The 20,036-nt window shown below is 35.2% G+C and overlaps 1 protein-coding gene across 1 annotated transcript; it reads left to right on the top strand.

Annotated features, from left to right (window-relative positions):
- Window positions 1-241: 241 nt before the first annotated feature.
- On the top strand, window positions 242-7,543 carry LOC149892689 (uncharacterized). The gene is made up of 5 exons (XM_090078204.1): window positions 242-314; window positions 3,583-6,402; window positions 6,636-6,701; window positions 6,961-7,017; window positions 7,176-7,543. Exons 2-5 carry the CDS (start codon window positions 3,612-3,614, stop codon window positions 7,493-7,495), a joined length of 3,234 nt encoding a protein of 1,077 aa, XP_089934330.1. The 5' UTR covers window positions 242-314; window positions 3,583-3,611; the 3' UTR covers window positions 7,496-7,543.
- The last annotated feature ends 12,493 nt before the right edge of the window (window positions 7,544-20,036 follow it).

The raw sequence follows: 20,036 nt of genomic DNA, 5'->3' as shown, positions 1-20,036 counted from the left end.
GAGACTTAGTTTTTTTTTTTTTTTTGCTCAAATTGAGCACAAGTGAGTTTCATAGTCTTGAAAGTGTGCAAAGTGTGGGCCATCTGGTGGCTGGAGTGATGACACGTGAATGCTGGAAATTCCAGACTTTGAGCGGATTCAGCGTACATAGAAAGAAAATGTAGCATTCACGTGGGTCTCTCCTAAGCGTGCCATTGGTCGGTCTGCTGTCCTTAAGTACCCCCCTCCCCCCCTCAACGTCACGTTTGCTCAACTTTCTCGGTCTTTGGCGCCCAGAGAAAGCTTGAGGAAGGATAAAAAATGGCGAGGTTTCGGTACTGCGTTTTCTGTTTTTCTATTTGTTTTTGTTTGTTTGCTTGTTTGTTTGTTTGTTTGTTTGTTAATTTTTTTAATTTTTTTTTTTTTGTTTGTTTGTTTCGTTCGTTTGTTTGTTTGTTTGTTTCGTTTGCTTCGTTTGTTTTGTGATGTTTTGTTTTCCCTTCTTGATGGCACAAAACAGAAGCAAACAAGACTTTCGGTTATATTCGGTTATATTCGGTTCAATAAAAGTTTGTTGGTTTCTGCACAACAACAACAACAACCACAACAACAAAAGTCCCTCTGTCCCCTCAAAAGCAGTTTCTCCTCTGTCCTAAAGAAGAGCCTCTTTGAAATCGATCTTGTCTGAATGCAGCTCTCCTTTTGCCTACAGGTTTTTATTCCAACCCTTTTGTTGTTGTTAGTGCCATGTTGTTGTTATTGTTATACTCTGTAAAAGCAGTTGTTGCTGTTGTACTTGTTTGTTGTTTCTAAAGACACTGTTGTTGCTGCTGTTAGCGCTGTTAGTAATCACCCACTTGGCTTGTATTTTTGTTTCTTGTTTTTGTTTTTTGTTTTATTTATAAACACTCTCTGAGTAAGTGATGCTGTTGCTGTTGTTGTTGTTACAGTTGCAATGAGTGTTTGTTAATGTTCCCCCACTTGGCTTGTACTTTTGTTTTCTGTTTTGTTTTGTTTTTTTTTTGTTTTTGTTTTTTTTTTCTCAACACTCTCTGAGTAAGTGATGCTGTTGCTGTAGTCGTTGTTATAGTTGCAATGAGTGTTTGTTAATGTTCACCAACTTGGCTTGTTTATATCTATTTTATTTTATCAACACTCTCTGAGTCAGTGATGGTGTTGCTGTTGCTGTTGTCGTTATTATGCTTGCAATGGGAGTTGTTACTGTTCACCCACTTTGCTTGTTTTGTTTTTAATTTCTTTATTTTATCAACACCCTTTGAGCCAGTGATGCTGTTGCTGTTGTTGTTGTTATAGTTGCAATGAGTGTTGTTAATGTTCACCCACTTTGCTTGTGTTTTGTTTTTGTTTATCAACACCCTTTGTGTCAGTGATGCTGTTGCTGTTGTTCTTATTACAGTTGCAATGAGTGTTTGTTAATGTTCACCAACTTGGCTTGTTTATAATCTATTTTGTTTTATCAACACTCTCTGAGTCAGTGATGCTGATGCTGTTGTTGTTATTGTGCTTGCAATAAGTGTTGCTAATGTTCACCCACTTTGCTTGTTTTGTTTGTGCTTTTGTTTTTGTTTATCAACACCCTTTGAGTCACTGATGCTGTTGCTGTTGGTGTTATTATAGTTGCAATGAGTGTTAATGTTCACCCAACTTTGCTTGCTTTGTTTGTTTGTTGCTTTTTTTTTTTTATCAACACCCTGCGAGTTAGTGATGCTGTTGCTGCCTTTTGTCATTTTACTTGTATTTATAGTTGTTACTGTTCAGCCACTTTGCTTGTTTTTTAATCTGTTTTATTTTATCACCACTCTCTGAGTCAGTGATGATGTTGCTGATGCTGTTGTTGTTATTTTACTTGCAATGATAGCTGTTACTGTTCAGCCACTTTGCTTGTTTTGTTTGTTGTTTGTTTGTTTTTTTATCAATATCCTCTGAGTAAGTGATGCTGTTGCTGTTGTTGTTGTTATAGTTGCAATGAGTGTTTGTTAATGTTCCCCCCTTGGCTTGTACTTCTGTTTTCTGTTTTGTTTTGTTTTTGTTTTTTTGTTGTTTTTTTCTCAACACTCTCTGAGTAAGTGATGCTGTTGCTGTAGTCGTTGTTATAGTTGCAATGAGTGTTTGTTAATGTTCACAAACTTGGCATGTTTATATCTATTTTATTTTATCAACACTCTCTGAGTCAGTGATGCTGATGCTGTTGTTGTTATTATGCTTGCAATAAGTGTTGTTAATGTTCACCCACTCTGCTTGTTTGTTTGTGCCTTTGTTTTTGTTTATCAACACCCTTTGAGTCACTGATGCTGTTGCTGTTGGTGTTATTATAGTTGCAATGAGTGTTAATGTTCACCCACTTTGCTTGCTTTATTTGTTTGTTGCTTTTTTTTTTATCAACACCCTGCGAGTTAGTGATGCTGTTGCTGCTTTTGTCATTTTACTTGTATTTATAGTTGTTACTGTTTAGCCACTTTGCTTGTTTTTTAATCTGTTTTATTTTATCACCACTCTCTGAGTCAGTGATGATGTTGCTGATGCTGTTGTTGTTATTTACTTGCAATGATAGCTGTTACTGTTCAGCCACTTTGCTTGTTTTTTTTTTGTTTTTGTTTTGTTTGTTTGTTTGTTTGTTTTTTTATATATCCTCTGAGTTAGTGATGCTGTTGTTGTTATTATGCTTTCAATGAGAGCTGTTACTGTTCACCCACTTTGTTTGTTTATAATCTGTTTTATTTTATCAACACTCTCTGAGTCAGTGATGCTGATGCTGATGCTGTTGTTGTTATTATGCTTGCAGTGAGAGTTGTTACTGTTCACCCACTTTGCTTGCTTATTGTCTATTTTATTTTGTCAACACTCTCTGAGTCAGTGATGCTGATGCTGATGCTGTTGTTGTTATTATGCTTGCAATGAGAGTGTTACTGTTCACCCAATTTGCTTGTTTTGTTTTTTTATTTGTTTTTTTGTTTGTTTTTGTTTTGCTTGTTTTTTTTTATCAATACCCTCTGAGTCAGTGATGCTGTTGCTGTTGTTGTTGTTGTTGTTATAGTTGCAATGAGTGTTTGTTAATGTTCCCCCACTTGGCTTGTACTTTTGTTTTCTTTTTTGTTATGTCAACACTCTCTGAGTCAGTGATGCTGATGCTGTTGTTATTATGCTTGCAATGAGAGTTGTTACTGTTGTAGTTATGTCTGTCATTTGTCCTTGTTAGCAAGTTCTATTTGCCCTCTCTTGCCTTTTTTCAACACAGTTTCTTTCTTTGAGTCATATGGTTGCGAGATCCTCTCAAACTCCATCTCTTTATTTATTTGTTTCTTTTTTTTTTTTTTTTCTCATTCTCCTTCTCATAATAGCAATCACTGCTGCCACCATGCATGTAATGCTAGTTGCTCTCATTCTTTTTCATTTGCTAGTGGAACTTTCTTTTTCATTTGCTAGTGGAAACTTTGTTTCTTCTTGTTGCTCTCTTTTCTTTCTTTTTTCTCTTTTGCAGAGGATTCGAAAAAACACAGCTCTTCCCTGCAGTTGTAAACATTCCAGGATTCCAGGATGCAGGCAGAAGAAAAACACTCTCACTAACTGTCTTCTTTTTTTTAGCATAAACCGTTGCAAACAAACACCTGAACATGTCTTCTTCACAAGAAAACAACACTGTTGTTGCCCCTTCTCCGAACTCTAAAGCGAAAAAAAAGAAAAGAAGGCAGTCACAAGAACAGAGAGACTTAAAGCTCAAAAACAAAGTCAGGGCCGCATTAGTTGCAGCGTGTGGCTCCGTAAACAGGGTTGTACCTTTCTATGGTACCAAGAAGAGGTACGCTGTTAGCTGTCCGATGCCTTTGTGCAAACATTCCTCCACAAGCATTAAAAGACACTTGACTAAAAAAGATCATTCTTGGACTTTGGATGAAGCTTCCATCTTTTACTCTGCAATGGTCAGGAAGTTTCAGCATGCTCGTCTCGAACGCAAGTCCGGCTGTCCAAAACCTTACCCCTGTTTGCAATGTTGGAAGTATTACGACCGACTGGACATACACTTGAAAGAGACTCATTTCTACGATTCCAAGACGATCAAACAAAAGATTGCAGAGGCAAAGCGATACGACAACGACAAGCTCTATGTCCCTCAATTTATTCGACCTGCCTTCTTTGGTATTAAGCCAGTAGCTGAACAAGCGTCTGCATCAGGCTCTGCATCCTCTGCTCCTGGGCCTTCCTCCTCTTTTTCTTCTCCGGTTCTTTCCTCTGATCCTCTTTTAAGCTTGCCCTCATCAGTTGCTGGTTCGTCCGAGGCTCCTTCTGCAAACCACTGCACCTCTGTAGAAAACAAAGAGCTGAACACCGAATCCGTCCTAGACTCTGATTTTAATTCCTTAAAGCACTTGGTTTCCAACTCCTCCGTCTTGACAGAAGATAAGAGACTCTTGTTTCAGCTGGACAAAGATGCTTTTCACTTTTATTACCAGTCAGCAGATGAGCTCTTCAGAGATTTTGAAAAGTGGCTTGTGGTAGCCAACAACAACACTTTGTCACAAGCAAAGATCTACAAAAATGCAGTTGTTGAAATATTGACATGTTGTGACAGCACGCTGACGCTGCACCCGAACGCTCTCACCAATTCCAACGTTTTGGAGGATAGATACTTTTCCATGCACTTTAAAAACATTCAGCTCAATTCCAAGCTGAGTGAACTTGACCAAACAAAAGCCATGTCTTGTCACACGTTGTACAACCGCCTTGTCTACCTTTGTCTCCTGTTTCGTTTCAGTGAAGCCAGGAATGTCTATTTCGGACTTTCTCATGAGGCCATCCGACGTTTGCGCTGCAAGGTGGAGGAGTTACAAAAAGTGCTGAGGCCCTTTCGTTCTTTGAGGAGGAGCCTTGTGAAAAGCAAAAAATGCATCAACATCATCAATGTCAGTTTGCTGAACGAATATGGCAAGTCTGCATACGTAAGACAGTTAGTGGAATCGATTAGAAAGCCGTCTCTTACACCGACTAGAGACAATGCTGTGTCTCTACGAAACCATCTTCTGCTCTCTGTCACTGTAATTAACAGTTTAAGAAAATCTAACATTGCTCTTTTAAACATTAGAGACTACATGGCTGCTGAGAAGAGTGAGTGTGGATATTGCATTGTGCAAGAGCGCTACAAAACAGCATACAAGTACGGAGCCAAAAACATTCTAGTGCCGAACGACTTGAAAGTGTTGATCGATATTTATTTGCTGAGATACAGAGACCTTCTTGTCAACGACTCTCACTACATGGCTGCAGACACCAAGACTGTTTTGGAGTTGAGCGACTGCTACAGGCCCCTTTTTCCATCGATGAGACCCAACAAAGACGAATGTGTGACACTCGGTGCAACTAGAGTGCCTGTTTACCAGATGGGTTCCTCTGCTATCTCCTCTTGCCTGACGTCCTGCTTCAGAAAAAGCCAAGTAAACATTCCCATGAAGCGTCTTACTCCCACTTGCATTCGCGGTTCGATAGCCACTTACTTTGCCAACAACAGCAAAGAAGATCGCGAGCGGTTTGCTACACTCTACATGAAGCACAGCAGGAACACAATGGATAGCTTTTATGTGTCCCAGTGGAACGCTGCAGAGGAGTTGCGCTTTGCCCTGGGCATCGGACAGTCCTTCGGAGTCATAGAGTCTTTGACTGTTGAAAAGTCTGAGAGACCACCAAAGAAGGAGAAGGATGTGATGGACTGGCTCCAAACTAATGCAGAGGAGTACGGTTTTCATGAGGTTGAGGACATCTTTGAGGAAGATTTAGACTCCGGTTCTGACTCTGAAGAATGTGCTGCTACTTTCAGCTGTACCACAGTGGTTCCGTTTTCTCCAGCTGTAGAAAACAATGTTCCTTTAGAGGATAGCAACGACCATGCCGTAGATTTCTTGTGTGAACCTACCTCAACTCCTGTTTCGTCTGTTCCATCTGAACAAACAATCGCTGGTCCAGTTCTTGAACTATCCCCTGCTCTTGCACAACTAGTTCCTAACGAACAAGCTGTTTGTATGGATGTAGATCAGACTCTAGCTGTTCCTGTTGGCACAGCTTGTTCTCCTCTTGCATTAACATTATTTCCTGATGAACCGGATTTTATTGAACACCATGCAAAACTTTCTCCAGTTTACTTTAATGAGCAAGTGGTTGCCAAACCTGTTTCTGCTTCTCCTTCTCAGCAAGTCGCTTTCTGTCCTTCAAAAGAGGTCTTTTCTGTTCCTCTGACTCCTAGCCTTGTTGCTTTTCAGCAAACATTGGCCAAACCCAGTTTGTTTCTTTCATCTGATCCAGTTTCAGCTGTTCCTGTCCAACAGGCTGGTACTGTTCTTGCAAAGCAGCTCTCACCTTATGCTGTTCAATCTGTTGGTAGCCTATTTAGCCAAAGTCTTGCCTCTACATCCAGAGGTAAATTCTTTTTGATTTTTGATTTTTGATTTTTATGCAAATCTCAACACGCTTTCAAAAAATGAAAATGCCCAAATCAACTCCTTGCTCTATTGTTATTGTTAGAGCTGTAAAAAAAACAAAACAAAACAAAAAAACAACACAGAAGTGTGTATGTATTTGTTGCAGGACTAATTCTGTGATTGCTTAAATGTTTATACAAGTGAATGATACTAAAACTGATTATGTTTTAGAAGTAAAAGATCCAAGAAGAAAAAAAATCAAGTTGGAAATGCCATCTTTCACTCAAGAACTCATCGGTAATGTAAAACCTAATTTATACAAAGATATATAAACACAAACCTCTTCTTGCACAATTTCAGATGGTTAACTGTTAACAAAAACTAGCCATCATTGCTAAGTGCACTTTTAGAAAGTTGTGTCTACCCGATTTCTAATGATGAAGTTAGAAACATCACCGTTAGAAATCATGCACAGCTTGTTATCATCTCTAACACTTAGAAACTGTTGATGGTTTTTATGAATTAGAAAAATGAACATGGTTTTATTTTATTTCAGGATCAACTCAGCCAAGAACAAAGGAAAACAAAGCAGAAGTTAGCCAATGCCATTTAGGTAATCTTTCAAAAACCAGTTATTGCTATCAGTGCAAACAATAAGGTCAACAAAAAAAAAATAAATAAAAAAACAGAATAAATCTTGTCTTACTTCAGAACCAAATGAATATTTGATTTAATCACTTTGTGTTATGACTTGAGTTTGTAAAATTTTAGATGAAATAGTTGAAGAGCTGAATGCTTGCCCTGGCCACAACGAATGGTTCAACACCAGAAGTTTTCCACGATGTGCAGCTTTGGTGTTGGCATACATCTTGCAAGACGTGTTTACAGATGTAAGCTCAAGTTGCTCGTACAAAGATTACCTTGGCATCTTGGCAAATCATAGCAGTGACAAGCTCATTCATGTCTTGCAAAAGTACTCCTACCAAAGCCATATTAAAGACAAAATTAAAAACATGAAGCTAAAAATTCAAAAAGAGGGTAGTTTAGAAAAGTTTGTTCAATATGGCAATATCGTGAAACCATTTATGTAGTTTAGATAAGTTTGTTCAGTTTGGCAATAAAGATGGGCCTTTTGTGTAGTTTGTTTTATCTATGCTTTTGCAAATATTTTTATCTGTTTCGCTAAAGACATAATAAACAAGAAGTTCTGTTAAACTGTTCTCACATTTCTTATTTAAAGATAGTTCAAACTTTTTTTTATCTTTAAAAAAAAAAAAAAGAAGTCGTTTTGTTATTCTGTGAAAACTTTTAATAGAGTTGCATTTAGAATTACTTCTGATGTTTTTAAGAGTTTGTTAAAAAGCAAAATAATATTTCCTGTGATGTTAAACTGCATAAGTGAAATTTAAAAAAGGAAAACTGCTCCAACCATTTTTCGGAAAAAGAAATCAAAAAGTTCCTTATTTTAAAAGATCTAGACATCCATTTCTTCTTCAGCAAAATAGCGAGGCTTTTTTATGAACTCTTACTCTCTATTTTTTCATATCTTTACACAAAGGATTTTATTTAGTTCAATGTAAACATACATAGAAGTATATTATGTTTTTTTTTTTTTTTTTGTTTTTATGCAGTCTAACTTTTGTTTCACTTCTATTTTATTTTACGTTTATCTTGTATTTTATCATGCCTTATTGGTTTTTGCGTTTTGTGATGTCAAGCTGCGTAAGCTAAACTTAAAAGGGGAAAACTACGCTAACTTTTCTTTGAAAAAATATTCAAGAAGTACCTTAAACGAAAGAGAAAGCACACGAATCTTGCCATCCAATTCTTCTTCTGCAAAGTAGCGAGGCTTTTTATGTACTTTTGCTCTCTAATTTATCTCTATTTACGCAAAGGGTTTTATTTCAATGTAAACACGTATAAAAGAATACTTTGTTAAAAATAATGTTAAAGGAGTTGCGTAAAAAAAAACGTCTGAATAAAGTTTCTTTACAAAAAAAACAACTAAGAAACAAGCGCGCCTAAGAAAAACCAGATCGCGATTCACTAAGTCAAAAAACGAAAGAAACAAAGTTTAAAAGGTCTTTCTAGACAACAAATTCTATTTTTGGCAATGCAGTTTTTGTATTTATGCAACCTAACTTTTGTTTGACTTCTATTTTATTTTACGTTTACCTTGTATTTTATCTTGCCTTTTTGTGTTTTGTGATGTCAAGCTACATAATCTAAACTTAAAAGAAGGAAACTAGGCTAACTTTTCTAGTAGAATATTATGTTGTTGGTTTTGTATGCAGCCTAACTTTAGTTTCATCTATATTTTATTTTGCGTTTATCTTATATTTTATCTTGTCTTTTTGAGTTTTGTATTTTGTGATGTCAAGCTACATAATTTAAACTTAAAAGAAGAAAACTAGGCTAACTTTTCTTTGAAAAATTGTTCAAAAACTACCTTACACCGATAGAGATAGCTCACGAATTTAAAAAGTTGCATCTATTCATCTTCTTCTTCAGCAAAGTAAAGCTTTTTATGCACTTTTACTCTCTAACTTACCTATATTTGCGTAAAGGATTTTATTTAATTCAATTTAAACATAACTAGTAGAATATTATGTTGTTGGTTTTGTATGCAGCCTAACTTTAGTTTCATCTATATTTTATTTTGCGTTTATCTTATATTTTATCTTGTCTTTTTGAGTTTTATATTTTGTGATGTCAAGCTACATAAGCTAAACTTTAAAGAGGAAATTTACGCTAACCTGTCTTTGAAAAACTATTCAAAAACTACCTTTAACAAAGTAGCGAGGCTTTTTATGCGCTTTTACTCTCTAACATACCTATTTTTGCGCAAAGGATTTTATTTAATTCAATTTAAACATGCCTAGTAGATTATTATGTTGTTGGTTTTTTATGCAGCCTAACTTTAGCTACATCTATTTTTCATTTTACGTTTGTCTTATATTTTATTTTATCTTTTTGTGTTCTGTGATGTCAAGCTACATAAGCTAATGTTAAAAGAGGAAAGCTGCGCTAACCTTTCTTTGAAAAACTATTCGAAATCTATTTTTGAGATAATCTAGATTTAAAAGAGGAACACTACGCTAATTTTGCTTTGAAAAAACTCTCGAAAACTAACTTATTCGATAGAGATAGCACACAAATTTAAAAAATTGTATCTACTCATCCACTTCTTCTACAGCAAAGTACTGAGGCTTTTTATGCACTTTTATTCTCTAACATACCTATATTTGCGCAAAGGATTTTATTTAACTCAATGTAAACATACATAGAAGAGTATTGTTACCCGTTTGTTTTATGCAGCCTAACTTTAGTTTCATCTATACATTATATTGCGTTTACCTTATATTTTATCTTGCCTTTGTTAGTTTTGTGTTTTGTTATGTCAAGCTTCATAATCTAATCTTAAAAGGGGAAAACTGCGCTAACTTTTCTTTGAAAAAGTACTCAAAAAGGACCTAAATCGATATAGATAGCTCACAATTTTAAAAAGTTGCATATAGTCATCTTCTTCTTCAGCAAAGTATCGAGGCTTTTTATGGATTTTTACTCTAACTTTCCTATATTTGCGCAAAGGACATTATTTAATTCAACTTAAACATGCCTAGTAGATTATTATGTTGTTGGTTTTTTATGCAGTCTAAACTTTGTTACATCTATATTTTACGATTAACTTATATTTTATCTTGCCTTTTTGAGCTTTGTGTTCTGTGATGTCAAGCTACATAGTCTAAACATAAAAGAGGAAAACTACGCTAAACTTGCTTTGAAAAACTATTCAAAAACTACCTTTAACAAAGTAGCGAGGCTTTTCATGCACTTTTACTCTCTAACATACCTACATTTGCGCAAAGGATTTTATTTAATTCAATTTAAACATGCCTAGTAGATTATTATGTTGTTGGTTTTTTATGCAGCCTAACTTTAGTTTCATCTATATTATGTTTTAGGTTTATCATATATTTTATCTTTTCTTTTTGAGTTTTGAGTTTTGTGATGCCAAGCAACTTAAGCTAAACTTAAAAGTGGAATGCTACGCTAACCTTTCTTTGAAAATCTATTCATAAACTACCCTAGACAAAAGCTAGATTTAAAAGAGGAAAACTACACTATTTTTACTTTGAAAAAACTTTCGAAAACTACCTTAATCGATAGAGATAGCACACGATTTTAAAAAATTGCATATAGTCATCCACTACTTCTGCAGCAAAGTAGCGAGGCTCTTTATGCACTTTTTCTCACTAGTTTGCTTATATTTACGCAAAGGAATTCATTTAATTCAATCCAAACATATATAGAAGATTATTATGTTACGATTTTTTTTTTCTTTTATGCAGCCTAACATTTATTTCACCTACATTTTATTTTACGATTAACTTTTATATTACCTTTCCTTTTAGTGTTTTGTGTTTTGTGATGTCAAGCTACATAAGCCAAACTTTAAAGATGAAAACTACGCTAAGCTTTCTTTGAAAAACTATTCAAAAACTACCTTAAACAAAGTAGCGAGGCTTTTTATGCACTTTTACTCTCTAACATACCTACATTTGTGCATAGGGTTTTATTAGATTCTAGTAGGTTATTACGTTGTTGTTTTTTTATGCAGTCTAACTTTAGCTTCATCTATATTTTATTTTACGTTTATCTTATATTTTATTTTGTCTTTTTGAATTTTGTGTTTTGTGATGTCAAGCTACATAAGCTAAACTTAAAAGAGGAAAGCTACGCTAACCTTTCTTTGAAAAGCTGTTCAAAAACTACCTTAGACATAATCTAGATTTAAAAGAGAAAGACTACGCTATTTTTGCTTTGAAAAATCTTTCGAAAACTACCTTAATCGATAGAGATAGCACAGGATTTTAAAAAGTTGTATCTAGTCATCCACTTCTTTCACAGCAAAGTAGCGAGGCTTTCTATGCGCTTTTACTCTCTAACATACCTATTTTTGCGCAAAGGATTTTATTTAATTCAATTTAAACATGCCTAGTAGATTATTATGTTGTTGGTTTTTTATGCTGCCTAACTTTAGCTACATCTATTTTTCATTTTACGTTTGTCTTATATTTTATTTTATCTTTTTGTGTTCTGTGATGTCAAGCTACATAAGCTAATGTTAAAAGAGGAAAGCTGCGCTAACCTTTCTTTGAAAAACTATTCGAAATCTATTTTTGAGATAATCTAGATTTAAAAGAGGAACACTACGCTAATTTTGCTTTGAAAAAACTCTCGAAAACTACCTTATTCAATAGAGATAGCACACAAATTTAAAAAATTGTATCTACTCATCCACTTCTTCTTTTTATGGATTTTTACTCTCTTATTTACCCAAATTTGCGCAAAGGACTTTACTTAATTCAACTTAAACATGTCTAGTAGATTATTAAGTTGTTTGTTTTTTATGCAGCCTAACTTTAGTTTCATTTATATTTTATTTTACGTTTATCTGATACTTTATCTTGTCTTTTTGTGTGTTGTTTTGTCAAGCTACATAAGCTAAACTTAAAAGTGGAAAAGTACGCTAACCTTTCTTTGAAAATCTATTCAAAAACTGCCTTAGACATAAGCTAGATTTAAAAGAGGAAGACTACGCTATTTATGCTTTTAAAAAACTTTCGAAAAATACCTTAATCCATTGAGGTAGTGCACGAATTTACAAAGTTGTATCTAGTCATCCACTTCTTCTATAGCAAAGTAGCGAGGCTTTTTATGCACTTTTGCGTTCTAATTTATCTCTGTTTACGCATATGGTTTTTGTTTATTTCTATGTAATGATATACAAAAGAGTATTTTGTTAAAGATTATGCTGCAGGAGCTGCGTAAAAAAACTCTGGCGACCTTTCCTTAAGAAAAAAGCAACTGAAAGACATGTGCGCCTTAGAAAATTCAAATCGCGATTCACCAAATTAAAAGACGAAAAGAACGAACTTTAAAAGCTCTCACTAGACATTTGTGTTTATGATAGGCAATGCAGTTTTTGATTTTATGCAGCCTAACATTTGTTTCATCTATATCTTATTTTACGTTTATCTTATACTTTATCTTGCCTTTTTGAGTTTAGTATTTTGTGATGTCATGCTAAATAAACTATACTTTGCTAATTTTTATTTGAAAACTACCTGAATTATAAGCTAGATCTAAAGGAGGAAAACTACGCTAACTTTTCTTTAAAAAAAATATTTAAAAACTACCTTAAACATAAGCTATATCCAAAAGAGGAAAACTATGCTAACTTTTCTTTAAAAAAATATTTAAAAACTACCTTAAACATAAGCTAGATCTAAAAGAGGAAAACTACGCTAACTTTTCTTTGAAAAAATACTCAAAAACTACCTTAAACATAAGCTAGATCTAAAAGAGGAAAACTACGCTAACTTTTCTTTGAAAAAATACTCAAAAACTACCTTAAACATAAGCTAGATCTAAAAGAGGAAAACTACGCTAACAATTCTTTGAAAAAATATTCGAAAACTACCTTTAAACATGATTTAGATTTAATAGATGAAAACTACGCTAACATTTCTTTGGAAAAAACATTCAAAAACTACCTTTAAACATGATTTAAATTTAATAGATGAAAACTACGCTAACATTTCTTTGAAAAAACATTCAAAAACTACCTTTAAACATGATTTAAATTTAAAAAAGGAAAACTACGCTAACATTTCTTTGAAAAAATATTCAAAAAGTACCTTAATCGAAAGAGATAGCACACGAAATTAAAAAGTTGCATTTAGTCATCCGTTTCTTCTTCATCAAAGTAGCGAGGCGTTTATGCACTTTTTATTCTCTAAGTTATCTCTACTTACGCAAATGGCTTTTGTTTATTTCAATGTAAAACTTTTCAAAAGAGTATTTTGTTAAAGATTATGCTGGCAGGGGCTGTGTAAGAAAACTCTGGTGACCTTTCTTTAAGAAAAAGCAACTAAAGTAGATGTGCGCCTAAGAAAATCCAAATTGCGATTCACTAAATTAAAAGACATATACAACAAACTTTAAAAGTGAAACTATTTTTACAAGCGTATTTGGTAAAGATGAAATGTTCTTATGACATTTTAACGTTACGAAAGGGATTTTCTTCTGTTCAAATATTTATTACAATTTAAAGTGTTAAATAATGTTACAGAAACGACCTAAAACGCCTGTTGTATTAATTTAAACGAACAAAATAGATAAAAAAAAAGAAAAACTATCATTAAAAAAAAAAAAGTAAAAAAAGAAAAGAAATAGAAGTTGAGGAAAAATAAAAATAAGAACTTCTAACAAAGAGCTCTTCTTTTTATTTTTCAGATTTTAGATGCTTAATTCCTTGAATGAAAAGTTGAACTGATGACTCACTACTAAGGTTGTTCCTAGCCTTCCGTTCTCAAACTAGGCCATTCTGAGAGGCTGTTTGATTAAGTACCGTTGATAGTAGTATCGCACGTAAGAGACTTCTAAAACTCTGATTATTAATTCCTGGAATGAAGAGATGACTTCATACTCACTAACGAGGTTGTTCTTAGCCATCCGTTCTTAAACTAAGCAAAACAGTGAAGTTGTTTGATTAAGTATCACAGTTTGCTGATTTGCACATGCACCATTGCCGAAACTGTGATGCTTGGTTCCTTGATTGGATTGAAGAAGCTCATCACCATGCATTTTACAAGCTGTCCGTTGTTATGTTTTGCAATTCAGTGGTTCTGTTTTGCAATTCATTTTCTGTTTGTTTAAGTATCATCGATGGTGGTGTCGTGCATGCAAACTTTCCGAAACTCTGATGCTTGTTTTTCTTGAATGGAGAGATGAGCTTATACTTTAGGTGACTTTTAAAACTGCAGTAAATAGTGCCTCGAATGGAAAAACGAACTCATTCATTACAGACCAAGGTTGTTCCTGGCCATCCGTTAACATATTAGGCAACAGTACAGCGAAGCTGTTTGTTTTACAAGCTTTTGTCGTTTCGAGAAATCACTACATTAAGCATTCGATGGTGATACACGACTGATGGCCAGGTTCTGATTTTCGAATGAAAAGAAGAGTCGCATCCGACCACCGGTCGGCTTTCGACGCAAAACAGCTGTACACACTCGTCCAACGATCCAGTGACTAACTGTTGCAACGAGAAAGTTAGCTTTATTTGTCGTGCAGATTGTCCGCTTTGACGTAAAATGCTAGAAATTTGCTGAACGCTCGGTTTTGCGCCGCCCAAGAGTCATTCTGTTTCTGCGTTGCCAGCGTCTGTCGGCTAAATACAACTGTAGACTCCGCGCAAGCTTTTTCACCGCAAAAGTTGTACAGAGCCACACCGAAGGCTAAAATCGACTTTAAGGTCGAAGGTTAAAATCGACCCTAGAGGTTTGAAAACGACGTCACGAAATTTTCAAGACATCATCGAAGAAAATTACGGCGGCCAGATGCAACTCTTAGTACTAACTTTACTAATCTTAGTACGTTAAGCATTCCAGTCGAGAGATCAGACGTTTTTTTCGTCACCTAAGAGACCGGCCGATGCGTTTGCGACGCTGCGGAAAGAAAGAAGATGGCAAACCACAGGGTTGTTACCGTAACAAACCTCCGTGAGTACCTCCATCTCGAGTGGCTTTTGAAGAAACGTTCGTTTTAAACTCAAAGGATGGTTGTTAAAGCTCACAAACGCCTGGTTAACGATTTCTAACGGCAGACACCGTGTTTACAATGGATACAGACCGATTAACTGAGCCCAAAGCGCAAGATCTATCAGAAAACTCCTCTAGGTCGATGCAACGAGACGACTAGACACGTGCGTCTAAAGGCATTTTACAATTGAAGGACGCCCCTCGTGGGCCCTTTAACCTTAACACTAAACTCCTGCTTGATATCCTCGTCCCCAGGTTTCCAAACCGTAACCCCAACCCCCTCTAATCCTAACCCCCTTACCCTCTAACTCTCCCCCCTCAAAAAAACAAAAAACATAAAAAAGCAAACAAAACGAAAAAAAAACTTGCTTCCCTCCTCACTTTTAGCTCTAGGATGCAACACCTTTTTGCCGCCCTCCGCTAGAAGGGAGTAGGGAGTAACGAAAGCTTGACATCAAAGTAGCGTTTCGTATGAGATTTGTTTGCCAAAATTTGAGCGTTTTTAAAAAGCCAAGACTTCGTCAGAGGGGTTTCTTCTTTTCTCCTAAAGCTATCGATCGATTAAAAAGCTCAAAGCAAAGAAATTCAAAACAAAATACAAAAAACGGGAAGTTTTAGTTTCTGCACCACAAGCCAAGCACTAGTTCAAACTGGAGATAATAAAAGGAAATCGAATGATCTCACTTCTCAAACCACTGAGCTGCCATTGGTCGGCAGTCTCTTGTTTGGAGACCATTGAGCTGCCATTGGTTGGCTGTTTAATCGTTGCGATTGGTCGGCAGTTTTATCGTTGGAGACCATTGAGAGATATAAAAGGAATTTTTTTTTTGAGCACAACATTAAACGTTAAATCGTTAGATGTTGTTATAAAGGCACCATTAGAATGCGATGTCCTCAAATATTTTCCTCGATATTTTAATAAGTAAACAAAAACAAAACTAAGTCTTGCAACTGGCGAAAACTTTCAATAAGCAAACAAAGCAACAACTTTCCTTTCGAGTTTTTTACATTTTAAACAAAAGACAAACAAAGAAAAAAAAAAACAAACAAAAACAAAAACAAAAACAAAAAAACAAAACAAAAACAAAACAGAAAAGGGAATGAGTGAGTCGACTGATTTCGCTCAACTGTCTTAAACGAGAAGTCATAAACGTTTGCTTGTGCCAGCAAGTTGCAAATTAAGTTGTAAATGAACTGCACCGCAAAAACTTAACCACAGTTTATTAAGCATATTAAGCCTTTGCTGACATGTTAAGACATTTTAAGCCTTTGCTATTATCATGAGGCTTTTGCTCCACGAGCCAAAAAAGTACGCTAGAGTTGACAAACTGCATCGCGGTCGAAAAGTGTAATTACGCCAACACTTTTATCCGTTTTAAGCATTTCGTTTTCGCACGAACAACAATTAAAGCAGCTCGTTGAGCTTAACGACGTTCGTATTTTTTTTCGAAGCCAAAACTTCGGCTATAAGTAGAATGAAGAGGCACTTCGAAAAACAACAAAGCTGTTCGCAGTCGATAGCAACGAGCGACAACATCTCTGCGAGTCTGGCATCAAGGTAAACAGTTTTTTTACATTTTCATTTGTTAGTGCCACTTTTGCGTACATTATGTATTCAAAAATTTGTTGCTGACGCTAGATTTTTCGTTTTCAATGAACAACAGTTGCAACCTCTAGCCGTTTGCTAAAACAGCTTGCTAGGACAACCAAATCAATCATATGTTGTGAAAATTTCTTTTTGTTCAACTGACTAAGGAAGATCGAGCGAACGCTTTTTTTTTTATAACTTGTTTGTATCATATTGCTATTAAGAAAACAGCGTTGTGTATACTAAACGTGACATAATTGGCAATTATCCGTAACTAAAAATAAGATAGAAATTACAAACTTGATACCATATTTTAATTACTCTAACAAAACTAGACGTCATCGCGTGAGAAAATAAATGTTCATAACACATAACCTATTTTTTTGTTTTTTTTTTCTTCTCTTTTTTCCTTTTAATCTCTTTTCTTTCGTCCAAAAAGCGTTTTGATTTTTGCCTCGCCACAAGCGATGAAATCGATAAAAAAAACCTGCTCGGACATTCTCAATTCTCAACAACAAAAGCAATCAAAGTTCTAGCTCTCGAGCACGTGCGCCGACAGGTTGATGAAACCGTTCAAATATGCTCGATCGCTAGAATTTAAAGAAAGAAACAAGCCAGAAACAAACCAAAATAAAAAAAAGCCAAAAACAAAAATGGACATCTTTAGAACGCTTAAATTTTATAAAATATTTTCCTCTGCGTTTTTAACCAGCTAAACTGTCGTAAAGTTTTTTCGGTGCAGTTCATTTAAAAAACTTAGTTTTCAACTTTTAAACGTTTTAGACTTCTCGTTTAAGGCAGTCGAAAGAAATGAGTCGACTCACTCTCTCTCTCCCTATTCGGTTTTGTTTTTGTTTATTTGTTTTTGTTTTTTCTTCGTTTGCCTTCGTTTGCCTTTGTTTGCTTTTGGAAAAGTTGTCGCCATGCGAGACTTAGTTTTTTTTTTTTTTTGCTCAAATTGAGCACAAGTGAGTTTCTAGTCTTGAAAGTGTGCAAAGTGTGGGCCAATCTGGTGGCTGGAGTGATGACACGTGAATGCTGGAAATTCCAGACTTTGAGCGGATTCAGCGTACATAGAAAGAAAATGTAGCATTCACGTGGGTCTCTCCTAAGCGTGCCATTGGTCGGTCTGCTGTCCTTAAGTACCCCCCTCCCCCCCCTCAACGTCACGTTTGCTCAACTTTCTCGGTCTTTGGCGCCCAGAGAAAGCTTGAGGAAGGATAAAAAATGGCGAGGTTTCGGTACTGCGTTTTCTGTTTTTCTTATTTGTTTTTGTTTGTTTGCTTGTTTGTTTGTTTGTTTGTTAATTTTTTTAATTTTTTTTTTTTTTTGTTTGTTTCGTTCGTTTGTTTGTTTGTTTGTTTCGTTTGCTTCGTTTGTTTTGTGATGTTTTGTTTTCCCTTCTTGATGGCACAAAACAGAAGCAAACAAGACTTTCGGTTATATTCGGTTATATTCGGTTCAATAAAAGTTTGTTGGTTTCTGCACAACAACAACAACAACCACAACAACAAAAGTCCCTCTGTCCCTCAAAAGCAGTTTCTCCTCTGTCCTAAAGAAGAGCCTCTTTGTAATCGATCTTGTCTGAATGCAGCTCTCCTTTTGCCTACAGGTTTTTATTCCAACCCTTTTGTTGTTGTTAGTGCCATGTTGTTGTTATTGTTATACTCTGTAAAAGCAGTTGTTGCTGTTGTACTTGTTTGTTGTTTCTAAAGACACTGTTGTTGCTGCTGTTAGCGCTGTTAGTAATCACCCACTTGGCTTGTATTTTTGTTTCTTGTTTTTGTTTTTTGTTTTATTTATAAACACTCTCTGAGTAAGTGATGCTGTTGCTGTTGTTGTTGTTACAGTTGCAATGAGTGTTTGTTAATGTTCCCCCACTTGGCTTGTACTTTTGTTTTCTGTTTTGTTTTTTTTTTGTTTTTGTTTTTTTTTTCTCAACACTCTCTGAGTAAGTGATGCTGTTGCTGTAGTCGTTGTTATAGTTGCAATGAGTGTTTGTTAATGTTCACCAACTTGGCTTGTTTATAATCTATTTTATTTTATCAACACTCTCTGAGTCAGTGATGGTGTTGCTGTTGCTGTTGTCGTTATTATGCTTGCAATGGGAGTTGTTACTGTTCACCCACTTTGCTTGTTTTGTTTTTATTTCTTTATTTTATCAACACCCTTTGAGCCAGTGATGCTGTTGCTGTTGTTGTTGTTATAGTTGCAATGAGTGTTGTTAATGTTCACCCACTTTGCTTGTGTTTTTGTTTTTGTTTATCAACACCCTTTGTGTCAGTGATGCTGTTGCTGTTGTTCTTATTACAGTTGCAATGAGTGTTTGTTAATGTTCACCAACTTGGCTTGTTTATAATCTATTTTGTTTTATCAACACTCTCTGAGTCAGTGATGCTGATGCTGTTGTTGTTATTGTGCTTGCAATAAGTGTTGTTAATGTTCACCCACTTTGCTTGTTTTGTTTGTGCTTTTGTTTTTGTTTATCAACACCCTTTGAGTCACTGATGCTGTTGCTGTTGGTGTTATTATAGTTGCAATGAGTGTTAATGTTCACCCACTTTGCTTGCTTTATTTGTTTGTTGCTTTTTTTTTTATCAACACCCTGCGAGTTAGTGATGCTGTTGCTGCTTTTGTCATTTTACTTGTATTTATAGTTGTTACTGTTCAGCCACTTTGCTTGTTTTTTAATCTGTTTTATTTTATCACCACTCTCTGAGTCAGTGATGATGTTGCTGATGCTGTTGTTGTTATTTTACTTGCAATGATAGCTGTTACTGTTCAGCCACTTTGCTTGTTTTGTTTGTTTGTTTGTTTGTTTTTTTTATCAATATCCTCTGAGTAAGTGATGCTGTTGCTGTTGTTGTTGTTATAGTTGCAATGAGTGTTTGTTAATGTTCCCCCCCTTGGCTTGTACTTCTGTTTTCTGTTTTGTTTTGTTTTTGTTTTTTTTGTTGTTTTTTTTCTCAACACTCTCTGAGTAAGTGATGCTGTTGCTGTAGTCGTTGTTATAGTTGCAATGAGTGTTTGTTAATGTTCACAAACTTGGCATGTTTATAATCTATTTTATTTTATCAACACTCTCTGAGTCAGTGATGCTGATGCTGTTGTTGTTATTATGCTTGCAATAAGTGTTGTTAATGTTCACCCACTCTGCTTGTTTTGTTTGTGCCTTTGTTTTTGTTTATCAACACCCTTTGAGTCACTGATGCTGTTGCTGTTGGTGTTATTATAGTTGCAATGAGTGTTAATGTTCACCCACTTTGCTTGCTTTATTTGTTTGTTGCTTTTTTTTTTATCAACACCCTGCGAGTTAGTGATGCTGTTGCTGCTTTTGTCATTTTACTTGTATTTATAGTTGTTACTGTTTAGCCACTTTGCTTGTTTTTTAATCTGTTTTATTTTATCACCACTCTCTGAGTCAGTGATGATGTT

This window comes from Hydra viridissima, unplaced genomic scaffold (genome assembly GCF_058129835.1).
Source record: "Hydra viridissima isolate aposymbiotic clone 2 unplaced genomic scaffold, HvirCarnegie_v1 scaffold_2, whole genome shotgun sequence".
In the NCBI taxonomy this organism is placed as follows: Eukaryota; Metazoa; Cnidaria; class Hydrozoa; order Anthoathecata; family Hydridae; genus Hydra; species Hydra viridissima.
This window is presented reverse-complemented; position numbering and strand designations above follow the sequence as displayed.

Bases quoted from the DNA above. Each gene is read 5' to 3' on its own strand.
- LOC149892689 (XM_090078204.1), top strand. From the start codon at position 3,612: ATGTCTTCTTCACAAGAAAACAACACTGTTGTTGCCCCTTCTCCGAAC. The intron at 6,702-6,960 runs GTAATGTAAAAC...ATTTTATTTCAG, and splicing joins TTTCACTCAAGAACTCATCG to GATCAACTCAGCCAAGAACA. The intron at 7,018-7,175 runs GTAATCTTTCAA...GTAAAATTTTAG, and splicing joins AGTTAGCCAATGCCATTTAG to ATGAAATAGTTGAAGAGCTG.